At 34.6% G+C, this 13,796-nt stretch overlaps 1 protein-coding gene across 6 annotated transcripts in view; it reads left to right on the top strand.

Annotated features, from left to right (window-relative positions):
* Positions 1 to 13,796, top strand: part of ANKRD17 (ankyrin repeat domain 17) — a 173,637-nt gene that overhangs the window by 80,638 nt on the left and 79,203 nt on the right. For all 6 annotated transcript variants that reach the window (XR_007151630.1, XM_047856518.1, XM_047856519.1 and 3 more), the window contains exons 2-6: positions 934 to 1,087; positions 7,467 to 7,623; positions 11,237 to 11,384; positions 11,630 to 11,777; positions 12,931 to 13,164. Coding sequence is in view for 5 of the 6 variants with exons in the window: in XM_047856518.1 (XP_047712474.1) it covers positions 934 to 1,087; positions 7,467 to 7,623; positions 11,237 to 11,384; positions 11,630 to 11,777; positions 12,931 to 13,164 (841 nt within the window). In the remaining variant the exon portion in view is untranslated. The remainder of the gene's footprint in view (positions 1 to 933; positions 1,088 to 7,466; positions 7,624 to 11,236; positions 11,385 to 11,629; positions 11,778 to 12,930; positions 13,165 to 13,796) is intronic.

The following is a 13,796-nucleotide window of genomic DNA, read 5'->3' on the forward strand; positions in this document are numbered from 1 at the left end:
CACCTTAGAAATAATCTGGGGAAAGCAATAACTATTAATTTTGTGAAATTTGCACCTTTGAATACATGTCCTTTTAATATAATTGTTTGTGACAAAATGGGAGGTACACATAAAGCACTTCTGTGTTGTTGTTGTTGTTGTTGTTGTTTTTTGAGATGTGAGGAGAATTAGCCATTCTTATTTTCACGAAATGCCATTTTTACTAGAAAATATAACTGATGGACACAGTACACTTACCAAACTTGGGTATTTGGCAAATGTTCTCATCAGAAATGATGGAAATGAGCTTGTCACTTTAAGGAAAACTTTTGGCAGTATTTGTTGCCAATGATAAGATTAAGCTTTTAAGCACAACTTGGAATTTTAAATTGTATTTGCCTGGGCTTTATAGTACTTAAAAACTTTTCTGATAAAACCAGTGGTGATATTAACAAATGTGATTTTTTTTTGATATTGTAGGTGAATATTAATATATTTAATCCTTCTCTGAAGTTTTTGAGAGTGCAGTACTTTATAAGTGTGTAAAAGGGTCCTTAGAGCAAAACATTTAAGAACAGTTGATTTAGGTCCTCTACCTAAAGTCAGAGGTTTCACAGTCTAAGTCCTCATAGTTCCCCGTATCTCACTCTTGCCCCATTAAATTAAAATAGAAAAGAATACCTAATTTTAGTTTAAAAAAAAAAAAAAGAGACCTGCATATGAGTAGCACATTCTTAAGTTCTTCTACAAATGTAATTTCTCCTTTAAACAGTGGGCTTATCTATCGCTTGAATTTATTTAGGATTGTATTTATCATGATATTTACATTAAAATATATTTTTTCTCTCTTCTTCCTTTTTCTTCTATTTACTTGTCTTACCACTTCCCTTTCTCCTTTCATTTCTCCCTTCCTTCCTTCCTTTTTTTTTTTTTTTTTTTGTGTTTGTTTTCTAGGTGGAGTCTTTCATTTTGGATCAGGATGATTTGGAAAATCCAATGCTGGAAACGGCTTCCAAGTTGCTCTTGTCAGGTACTGCTGATGGTGCAGACCTCAGGACAGTAGATCCAGAAACACAAGCCAGACTGGAAGCTTTACTAGAAGCTGCAGGTAGGTCTGCAGACTTTACATATGTAATTGATCTATCTAATTTTCCAAAGTTACATATAAATCTAATAAAAACTACTATATTAGGGGCACCTGGCTGGCTCAGTCATTAGAACATGCAACTGTTTTTTTTTTTTTTTTAATTTTTTTTTTTTTTTTAACATTTATTTATTTTTGAGAGACAGAGACAAAGCATGAGCAGGGGAGGGGCAGAGAGAGAGAAGGAGACACAATCTGAAGCAGGCTTCAGGCTCTGAGCTGTCAACCCAGAGCCCGACATGGGGCTCGAACCCACAAACTGAGATCATGACCTGAGCTGAAGTTGGACGCTCAACCGACTGAGCCACCACCCAGGCACCCCATAAGAGCAGTGTTTTAATTAGAGATTATATACATAGTCAAAGATTTGGCACCATATATATAAAATATAAAGGAAAAGAAATTCTAAATCTCTGTGATTGTTAAAAAAAAATTTTTTTTACATTTATTCGTTTTTGAGAGATAGCATGAGCAGAGGAGAGGCAGAGAGAGAGGGAGACACAGAATCTGAAGCAGGCTCCAGGCTCTGAGCTGTCAGCGCAGAGCCTGACATGGGGCTTGAACCCACAAACCATGATATCATGACCTGAGCCAAAGTCAGATGCTTAACTGAATGAGCCACCCAGGCGCCCCTCTATGATCATTTTAAATAACCATAAATAACCAGATTTCCCTCCACTTTAATTTTTCTAAAGTGTATATAAATATATTGTGAACCTTAATTGATCATTTTTTTAGCATCCTGATTTGCTATACAGTGTACATGCAGTACATGCAAATTGCTACTTTATTATATAGCATAAAACCAACCTACTACTATTTGGTAATCCTTTCAATAAATATCTTGTAACACAGCATCTAAATATTTGAAGCACTCATGGTTAAATTTGATTTCTCTCCTGAGTAAAATTATAGAATGGATTATTAAAGGGATCTTGACCAAATACAAATGAAAACATAGTAGGGGCACATGCAAGGTTCTGTTCTGGAAGATAGAAAACTATTTGTACAGAATAGTTGATACAGAATGTTAGCATTTGCCAGAAATTTGGTGTTGCTCTGGGAGTTTATGTGAGAGAAATGAGAATTGTGAAATTATTTGAAAATGTGTCGTAAGAGGAAAAGAGAATGTTTGTTCTGAAGATGGGAAACCTCAGGTTGAATATAAGAGGGATATTTGTTTTTGTTTTTGTGCTCCCAAGAGGCAGAACCAGATTGAAAAATGCTACATGAAAGTAGATTTCAGCTGATGAAAGGAGTTACTACTAATAGAGGAAGAGTTCCTTTTCATAGGATACTAATAGTTGCCTCATTTTCTCATTTCTGTATTTATTACCATTTTTTCCGTTTTTTCTACAGTAGCTAGCCTCCCCCCTCCCTCCCTTCCTTCCTCCTCTTCTTCTCGTCTCCCTTTCTCCTTTATTTCTTTTTTTAAATGAAATATTTTACATGTAAACCCAGAGGGAATACCCATCATCCAGCTTAAACAGCCATCAGTGCGTGGACAGTCTTGTTTCATCTTAATTTGTTACCACGCTGCTGAGATCCCCTCCCTCTCCCCTCCATGTTAATTTAAAGCAAACTAAGCATTATATAATTTCATATATAAATACTTCAGTATATACTGCAAATTAAGACCTTTAAAAAAAATAACCAAATACCATTGCATATAAAGAAAAAAATAATACTAATTCCATCATTATTGCCAAATACCCTGTCAGTGTTTCGATTTCCCCACTTGTTTCATAATGGTCTTTTTTAGTTGGTTTATTTAAATTAGGATCCAAACAAATTTTTCATTTTTTGTATAAGTTTTTAAATTCCAGTATAGGTAATATGTAGTGTTATATTAGTTTCAGGTATACAATACAGTGATTCAGGAATTCTATACATAGTCAGTGATCATCATGATAAGTGTACTCTTAGTCTCCTTCACCTATTTCATATTTACATATTTTTGTATGTAAAATTATACGTGTTTTTCATGTTAAAGTTTCAAGTTAATTTGAGTTCTTAATTGTTAACAGGTTCCTTCTTCCTCTCCCCCCCCCCCCCCCACTTATTTGTTGAATAAATAGATTTTATTTGACTCATTTTATGGCACTTGTGCATGTTGTATTTCCTGTAAATCGGAATTCAGATCCAGATATTTGACCAGATTCAAATTCATTTTGGCTTTGGCATGAACAGTTATTCATGGTGTATGTATTTCCTGTGTATCACAGAACCACTCTTCTGGTTTCATTTTTCATGGTGTAGAGATTGATCATGGTTTAAGTATCCTGAGAAAGTATGCCTGAAAAATAAGAGTTTTTGATTCTGCCTGAAAGTGCCTTTGATGCTGTCCTCATACTTGATGGTTTGACTACATATAGAATTCTAGTGTAAAAATAACTTTCAGACTATTGAAATTATTACTCCATTGTCTCCTAATTTCTGGTGTTGCAGTTCTGAAAGTTAATGCCACACTTATTTATAGTAGTCTGCTATCTCTGCAACTTTTCCTATGTCTTCCTTCTCCATATCATTAGAATTTTCGGCATTTAAAATTTTGCTCACATTTTGAATATTTTGGCTGCCCTTTACATTTCGGATTTTCTACAAAAAAAGTCTGTTTTTTTGTTTTTTGTTTTTTGTTTTTTGTTTTTTTTTTTAGTCAATAGCATAGCCATAAAAAGCTACACTGGAAGGTATATGTGCATGTTTTGTCAACTGGTGGGTTTCACTATGCAGTATTTATTATATATTGTAAGTGATATATATTATATAATTGGTTTACTATTACAGCACAACAGTTTATTCTAAACATAGTGGCATGACATTTACTATTCCTTAGTTTCTGTAAATAAGACATACGGGCACACAGTGAGGCTAGATTTTCTTGCCCAGAGTCTCAGGGGCTGAAATCAAGGTATCTGCTGATGAGTAGAGTTCTCATCTATAGGCTGTAGGAGAAAATCTGCTTTCAGGCTTATTGTTGTTGATAGGAGTGGTAGGACTGAGATCCTGATTTCCTGTGGACTGTCAGCTGGGGCTGCTCTTACCTTCTTGAGGTTGCCCTCATTCTTTAACATGTGGCCCAGTCCATCTTCATGCCAGCACAGTAGAATCCTTCTAATGGTAAGAATCTCTGATTTCCCTTTCTCCAACTAGCCTAGAAAAGCTTTGTTTTTCATGGGCTCATGTGATAAGGTCAGTCTCACTCAGATAATATTCCTGTCTTTAGGTCAACTGTGCCACATTATGTAACCTAATCATGGGGATAAAAGCTATCAAATCCACAGTCCCAAGACTGTGAGTTCACAGAGGGAGTTCACCAGAGCTGGGTAATCTTGGGAACATTGTAATTCTACAATGTACACAGTGACTTGGTAGAGACCCTTTCATTTCTTTGAAAACTCCCCAAATGTCAGTATCTTTAAGTGTTTTCTCTGGGGTTTTTCAATTTCTTGACAGAGACATTTACCAGTTTTTGTCTGGTGAATGATAAACCTGGCTACCTGAATTTTGGGAGCTTAGAGTGGGAAGAGGCTGAGGATCTCACTGTTTGACATGCATACACTTATTTAATCTTCATTTCCATTTAGTATAACGTCTCTTTCTTATCTGTATCTAATGACTACTAATCCTGGGCCTTTCTGGTTGGTTTCTATAGAGAACAATCATCTGGCTGTGCTGTTTGGGAATGGAGTCTTTGAGTGTTTGACTGCTTCTCACAGTGTTCAGCTAGTCTCTCTGTATAATGACCCAAGCCTTACCCCTGTATCTGGGACCTGTACTTCCTGAGTCCTGATGGGCTGATCACCTTGTTTCTCTTTTGATATCTATGTTTCTGTTTATTCTGTTCTGCTAAGTCCATTACTTCTCTTTTTTTTTTTGTCTTCATAAGTGGGAATTAGGTTGAGTAAGTCTTAGGGAAAAAAGAGAAAATAATTATCTTAAAATCAGAAATGTAGGTAATTTTTCAATGTACTTTTTCTCTTCTGTATTTTATGTAGCCTATACTGTCTTATTAGGACATTTTTGGTCACAAGTGACATGGTTCTGTTGTTCAGTTGATTAAATGTTAGAATTGGGAAAGAATCATTTGACCACATCTTTTCTGATTTTTGATCTTCATTGATTAGTATTTAATAACTGGATAAGACCAGTAAAAAAAGGATCATCATAATCCAGAGTAGCTACAATGAATTCATTTTCAATCAGTGTGTTATTTGAAGGGTTACCATTTATATCTTAGGTTACTTCCTACCTAGTTATATTTACTAAAATGGTTATCTTTACTTATGAAGATATGAGAAGATAAAAATTTAATATGGAATATTTTGTTTTCACTGTTCTTTCTTTTTAAGGCAGTGGTTACTTTCTACTAATCCAGATATATCCTCTTCCCTAGTTCTCTTGCTGTTATTGACAAATAATTGTTATATAACTGATCTGAATTGGCTAAAAAATTGGAGCTATTGTCTCATGTGAAAATGCATCTGTGGCTTTGGTTTCTATAGTGTTAGGATACTTAACTAATCATAAATATCTTAATAAATACTACTATAGCAGATTCAGACTATGGTTGGATTTTATTTTTAGTGACACAAATTATATAGTAGGTATCAGTTTTATCAGACTGAGACTGTCTTTATTCCTTGCACATCTTGATTGTAACACATACCAAATTTGATTGCTCTGACCATTTGTTATATCTAAAATCATAAAGGTTTCCTGCCAGAATTATTTTTGGTTCTATAAGATGTAGTATTTGATATCTTGGGTTTTTCAGAAAGAAAAGGAGATAAGTATAAACTTTTGTAAACTTTATTATTATTTTTTAATTTACTAAATGTTTATTTATTTTCATTTTTGAGAGAGAGAGACAGTGTGAGCATGGGAGGGGCAATGAGAGAGGGAGACACAGAATGTGAAGCAGTCTCCAGGCTCTGAGCTGTCATCACAGAGCCTGACGTGGGGCTCCAACTCATGAACCGTGAGATCATGACCTAAGCCGAAGTCAGATGCTCAACTGACTAAGCCACCCAGGCACCCCAATTTTTGTGAATTTAAACACAAACTTATGTGATGTTATTAAGCCCTTCCAATGTGAAAGGATATGTTTATTATTACCATTTGAGTGGTTTTTTTTTGGATTGATGTCTTAGTTAATTAGTTTGCTTTAAAACCTGTGACAGTGCTTCTTGAACTTTACTGTGTCTCTGAATTGGTTGGGGATCTTTTTTTAAAAATGCAGGTTTTGGATGAGTAAATCTTCGGGCCCAAAATTCTGCAGTTCTAACATGCTCCCAAATGACAGCAATGCTTTTTGTCCATGTACCACATGTTGAGGAGCAGTGATCCAAAATATCTAGGTGTTTATCTTCAAGATGGAGCAGATGTTTTTAATCCTGGCTGTGCATTAGAATCTTGGCACTTTAAAAATATATGTATGCCTAGGCCCCACCTCTTACTTAATACATCTTTAGATGGAGGAGAGCTTAGCATCTGTATTTTTGAAAAGCTCCGCTGAGATGGGCAGCCTGGATTAAGCACCACTGAGTTAGAATAGTAAAGGTTAAAGATAAATTTGCTTTGTAGTGATATCTGGAAAAGCAGTACATTATATTCATGCAGGTGGTTACTAACCAGTTCTGCTTTTGAATTTGTTTTCTTTTGGTGTTCTGAATGATTTTTAGATATGATTTTGAGTACATGTAATAAGTTATAGATGTAATTTGAAATAAATAGGTGCTTATATACAGGTTATCTTTTGTATGTATGGCCTATTATGTCTTGTTAGGCCATTTTTGGTCACAAGTGGTAGTAAGCCACCTAAACAGTCTTAAGCAAAAGTGGGGATCTACTGAAAGTATGGGGATTGTTCCGATTCCTGGCACTAAAATAACGTTATCAGAACTCTGTTTTCTTTATATTTCTCTGCCCTCCTCTCCTCTAATTGACGTATTTTGTGTGTTTTTTTTTTCTCTGTAGTCATGAAAGTGGCCAAATAGCTCATCACTCACATCTTAGCAATTTAGTAACCTTTGAACATATAGGTCCTACCAAACCAATGCAAAAGTCTGAGTGAGGACTCCTAGTTGTTCCAGCATAGGCCAAAGACCCATTTCTGGCACCAGAGAGTCACAGGGTCAAGCACTTACAGACCACATGGAAGGAATAAGATTATTAGAGAATTGGAGAACAGTGATTTCCCAAAAGATTCCAGGCAGACAATATATATGTCAAGTGTAACATTTGAAGGTTGTTTGCTAACATATATAGAGTTAAGTAACTTGACTTTTGCTTTGTTTCTTCTTTTGGGTGTGTCCATATTGGTGTGAAAATAATATAATAGGAATAGGCAAATTATCTACGGCTGATGGTAAAGCCTTTGCAGATCCTGAAGTGCTTCGGAGGTTGACGTCGTCTGTTAGTTGTGCGTTGGATGAAGCTGCTGCTGCACTTACCCGGATGAGAGCTGAAAGCACAGCGAATGCAGGGCAGTCGGACAAGTAAGAACATTTTCTCTGTGATTGATATAAAAACGTTTTCTTAAAAGTAGCTAATGTTCACTGAGCTTTTATTTTGTGCATGGCATGGAAGTATATGTGAAATACTATATGTGATATCTCGTTTTTACTCACATAAAGCCCTAAAGCAATGGATTTTGTTTTTACTCTCATTTTACTCATGAAAAGCTCAAGGGAAGCAAATAACTTAATCAAGATCAAATAGCTGACAAGTGGCAAAGCTCAGACACCAGTGATGCAAGACTGACTTCTTAGCCAATATGTTATAAAAGAGCTTTTGCTTATTTAATAGATTTTGTTGTCTTTTAATGTTTTGGTGACAAAGAAATAAATGCTTTCTAATTAGTCATCCCATTTCTAGTTCATGTGCATTGTTCTGACCATTTTATTTTATTAAAAAAAAATTTTTTTTTAATGTTTATTTTTGAGACAGAGAGACAGAACATGGGTGGGGGAGGGGCAGAGAGCGAGGGAGACACAGAATCAGAAGCAGGCTCCAGGCTCTGAGCTGTCAGCACAGAGCCTGATTCGGGGCTCTAACTCACAGACCACAAGATAATGACTTCAGCTGAAGTCAGATGCTCAACCGACTGAGCCACCCAGGCGCCCCTGTTCTGACCATTTTAAATAGCAAAGTTTTAATTTATTTGTTTTATGAATGTTCAAGAAATATCATGGATCTAGTTCCCATAATTTGAATGTAAGTGAGTCCCAGGGATTTTATTTTTGTATCCCCTACAATTTCTTTTCTATAGTACTTTATAGTTACGGCTCAGTGAATATTTTGTGACTTTGCTATTTTAAGTTTTTCTGGTGATCTCACTCAATAAAAATCATACCATCTCATATATAAAACCAATTATGGATAATATATGAAAAATGGATATAAGCTTTAAGGAAGCAAATGGAAAAGAATTATTAATATGTTACATTTTTTTGATTACTCAGAGGCTTGTTTTCCTTTAATTAAAATGAAGCCATTTTATTTATTTTAGCAGTTGCCTTTAACCAGTTGAGAAAATGGGAGTATTCTTTTATATATGGGTTTAGAGTGTAAAAAATAGCATTTAAGGATTGTCTTTTGGGGCACCTGGGTGGCTCAGTCATTAAGCATCTGACTTTGGCTCAGGTTGTGATCTCAGGGTTCATGAGTTTGAGTCCCATGTCAGGTGAGCTTGAGCCCCACTTTGGTGAGTCCCACTTCTCTCTGCCATCCCTCCCCAACTCTTCTCCTGGGATTCACTTTCTCTCTCTGCCCCTTGCTCACTTGTACCCACTGTCTCTCTTAAAAAAAAAAAAAAAAGGGGGATTGTCTTTGTATAATAGTGTTTTTATGTAACATCTTTTAAGAGCATGAAAAAGAAGCTGTATAGTATTAACAAGAAAATTTGCTGTTTCTCTTGGCTCTGTATTCATCTTCATTGGTTTAGATTTTTGTGTTTTTATTAATTTACTGTTCTTCTCATAGATTGACCCTCTTTCTTTTGTTAACTTCAAGTTCTGTTTCTTAATTAACAGTTTTACTACCCTGTAATATTATTGATATTCTCTTAAATATGGTGCCTGTTTAGACTGTCAAGAAAGAAAGTTAAAAGCACCTTGAAGAGTATATTAAGGCTAGTTCAAGCAGGAAATAGAACAGAAAAATAAAAAGTCACTGATTCTTTGGCATTGAGTATATTAGAAGAACAGAGCATGTTTGTGACAATCATTTATTCAGCAAAGCTTGAGAAATATAGTGGAGTGCATTGATGTTATATGCTAGATTTTATTAGTTAAGTGTGGTGCCATGTGCCAGATCTCATAAGTTTGAAATTTGAACTGTTGCTACAGTAATTCCTATAAGCTTGTTTTAAAGCTAGCATACACATATGGAAATGTCTGAATGCAAGCCTGAATGGGATAGTAGAGTAGGGTGTGGGTGTGCCTGAGGAAGAAAGAAAATATAAGAGTCCATGTGAAAGAGAGAAAAGATGTTCTTACTCAGAAATGTCTTGTAGGAAGGATTTGTCTTACATTTGTTTAAAGGTAATAGAGAACACCGGGTCTGAGGACTGTTAGTGTCCTTTAAAATGGGAAATTACGAGACAAGGACACTAAGTGTTGTTCAAGACATTGACGTAGGTAAGGGGACAATACAGTTAACAAGTAAGTAAAATATGTAACATGGCACACGATGATGAGAACTATGGGGAAAAATTGAATGGGAAAGTGCCAGGGCAATGTTTGGGGTTGGAAGTCATGGTGCATTTTTAAGAGTAGTCAAGGAGATCCTCCCTTAAAAGGTGGCATTTTAGCAAAGACCTGAAATTGGTAAGCTGTGTCTGAGAGGTCTTGCCAGAGGAACAGCAAATACAGGTATCTTAGAGTTGGAGCTTAATTAGCATTTTTTATGAAAAGCAGGAAAGCCAATCAGTGTGGCTAAAGTGGAAAGAATAAGAGTGATGAATAGGTGATGAAACCAGAGAGGTAAAAAGTAGGAGTGTGAGACCCTACCACTGGACAGATCTTGTAAGTACTTTGGCTTTTAGTGTGAGATTGGAAGCCAAATGGAGGATTCTGAACAGAAGAATGCCATGATATACTTTCCTTTAAACAAGATCTCTCACTCAGGCTGCCATGTTGAAAGAGTCTGAAGGAAAACAAAGGTAATAGCAGGGAGACTGTTCAGGAGACTTTGCCATTAATCCAGGCTAAACATGATGTTCTTGAATCTGGGTGGCAGTAATAATAAAGGTATAGAAGAGAGGTTCCATGGATGACTTCAGTACCAGAAGTGACAGGACCTTGAAAAGGATGATATAAGAATTGACTTATATTTGAAATAAAGAGAATGTTAATTAAGAGCACTGGATTTAGTGTTTTTCTTTGGATGGATTTTATCCAAAAATAGAATTTTTTAGAAATGTCCATAGTTGGAATTATTTTGGGAAATTTATAGGGCAAACACTTTACTCTCAGTCTAATTTTCTGTTGTTCCACTTTTTCTACTTTCCTTTTGCTTGAATTTAGCATTTGCCTCGCCTGGGTATTTTTCAGATTTCGACTAAATATGATACATAAGTAAATACTTCAAAAAAGAATTTCCTTATCGTTTATCCATATTTTACTCAAAATTATATGCTTGTAACTTTCCTGTCTGATTTCCCTTTAATTGATGGAAGGATTCAAGTAGACCTTTATAATTAGTATAAGTTTTACCTGTTTTATTAAATACATTTTTATTAACTTTTATATAAGTTTTCTCATGACCAAGCAAAAAGGAAGTATAATTATTACCTGTATCTTGTTCATGTGATTTTCCATAAATTTTATGTTTTAGAATTTTGGGTTTTTTCCAGTGATAGTAAAGTGGACTTTGTACTTCAGTGCATAGCTATAAACATCTTATAATGTTGATAATTCTAATTCAGTGAATTTTATGAGTAGATTTTAGTGAACTGAGTCATTTTCAGTTTTCTGTTTCTTATGGATCATATTGAAGTGATCATTCTTGTTTAGCACGACTGTCCAGATTAACCTCAAAAACCAATACTTACGGTGTGTAATTTTTAACATTTTTATATGCTGATGTTATAATATTCTTCCCTAATAGCCGCAGTTTGGCAGAAGCCTGTTCAGAAGGAGATGTAAATGCTGTGCGAAAGTTACTCATTGAAGGGCGGAGCGTAAATGAGCACACTGAGGAAGGGGAGAGCCTCCTTTGTTTAGCTTGTTCTGCTGGATACTATGAGCTTGCACAGGTTTGTAGTATCAAAATAAAGCACATGGGCTGTTTATGTTTTTGCTTTTTAATCTAGCTTACTTTGACAAGAAATAATAAAATAAACTCAACCATTAGGCTCATTTCAACAAATTTTTGTTAGATACATGTTGTGGTTATGGGCTCTGACTATAAATCACTAGGTAGGTGTTAACGTAAACATGTTCCACATGTTTTGATGAATATATTGTTTTTTAATATCATTTAAACTTTTTCTTTCATAAGGTTTTGTTGGCAATGCATGCAAATGTGGAAGATAGGGGAATCAAAGGTGACATTACACCTTTAATGGCTGCTGCTAATGGAGGACATGTCAAAATTGTGAAGTTGCTGCTAGCTCATAAAGCCGATGTCAATGCACAGTCTTCAACAGGTTATTCATGTTTCTTCTTTCAGTTTTGTTAAATATTAGCACCTTTTGGTAATAACTATGTCACATGAAAATCATCATTAGTACAGCTTTTGCAGTGCTCTAATTATGAAGTACTGCACATTTTCCTAAGTGTATGCATTAGATTTAAAGTATAGAAATATTTTGAATAAAGTTTCTCTTTTGTGTCTGAGGATGATTACTTGGCCTTTTGAGGTTCTTTTAGATTAAATTAAACACTGGCCCAGTTAGAAGGACTACCCTCTTGGAAATGGGCTATAGTTCTTCAATCCAGGTTTCCTATTTTTCAGGGAAGAAGGGAAGGGAGGATAGGGAAAACAAGAAGGATATGGAACAAAAGGCAGGTCTATCATTGTCTACTGTTACTAAATTGTGGCCTATAGAAAAAAAAAATTATGAAAACATTGTGTCCTACAATGGACATGACTTTAGTTTAAACTAACTTTATTTTTTTCTTCAAACTTGGGCATGGATGGATTTATATAAAACTTCTAAAAATTAAATGAAAATATATTTTGTGCATCTTCATGCAGGATTTTCAAATTTGTTAAATAATTGAAAGAATTTTTATGATCTTATAGGTTCTGGTTGGAAGGGGTTTAGAAATCATTATTTTACCCAGAAGGTTTATTTTTTCCCCCCTGTAACACAGGAGATTTTTATCATCAAGAAGGAATGTTTTTGAAATTATGTAGCTTTGATCAGTTAACTGATAATTGAATTTGTAGGAAATCAAATATGTATAATTAAAAGGAACAGTATGAGATGTACCTATATATGATAAATAATTATCCTCCCAACATAAAGCTTCTGAAACATTTCTCCAATTAAGGTTACAATGAACATAACTTTTTTTTTATATGAAAAGTTAGTTTCAGAATTGCTCAGTTCTTTGATAACTCTACAGTCGTGTTAAGTGTGTCTATTTTCCATATATATTTGACCCTGATACTAAATGGAAAGAATTGGGAGTTGATTTCAGTAAGATAAAAGGCAATGGGAAAGGAATGATATATATTTTCTAAATTTATTAAAATTATAGTCTCCCATTTCAGTTTTCTTCCTGATGCTAACTAAATTAGGATCTTTTTATTTTGATTTTTATGTTAATGTCTTTTTGTTTTTCTTAAAATAGGCAATACAGCACTTACATACGCTTGTGCTGGAGGCTATGTAGATGTTGTAAAGGTGCTCTTGGAATCCGGTGCTAGTATCGAGGACCATAATGAAAATGGTCATACTCCTCTTATGGAAGCTGGAAGTGCTGGACATGTGGAAGTAGCCAGATTGCTGCTAGAAAATGGAGCTGGCATTAATACGCATTCCAATGAATTTAAAGAGAGTGCCCTTACATTAGCTTGTTACAAAGGTACGGTATAAAACATTTTTTTAAAACAAAGTTTTTAAGTACATGAGATGACAGTTATTTTATATAATAGAGTTTTTAAATTAAAAAGCAAATTAAGAGGTGGCAATAGAATATGGTATGTAATTAACCTAAAAGGGTTTAAAGTGTTTCAGAGTTTAATATGTAAAATTTTAAAATATAGACTTAATATAAATATATGTCAATGAAAAATGACTGTTACATGATTCAGTTGTTTTATCAGAAACAGTTACTTAATTTTAATTATGCACTGTACTTTTTAACGGTTTTTGTGTCAGAATATTTTTCATGGTTCACACGAAAGAATCCTATTGACTCCAGAAGTATTTAGCCTATAAATTTAAACGTAAATACAATCAAAGTAGCTAGAATGATCCATTAATAGGAATGTTCTTAAGCTATTTCTCATGATACTAAGAAGAAAGGAGAAAAATTGAAGAGACTAGAGGAGATTTGAGAAATGAAAAGTGGTGTGAAGAGAGTTTGAATTCTAAAGAATTCTAGAGTATCGTCAATACATTTCATAAAGTTAGAAGGAAGAGCTGGTTGAAAGTGAGAAAAACACGTACCCATACCTTTGTATATGTATATGTATATGTGACTATAAAAGGGGT

This window comes from Prionailurus viverrinus, chromosome B1 (assembly GCF_022837055.1).
Source record: "Prionailurus viverrinus isolate Anna chromosome B1, UM_Priviv_1.0, whole genome shotgun sequence".
Lineage (NCBI taxonomy): Eukaryota > Metazoa > Chordata > Mammalia > Carnivora > Felidae > Prionailurus > Prionailurus viverrinus.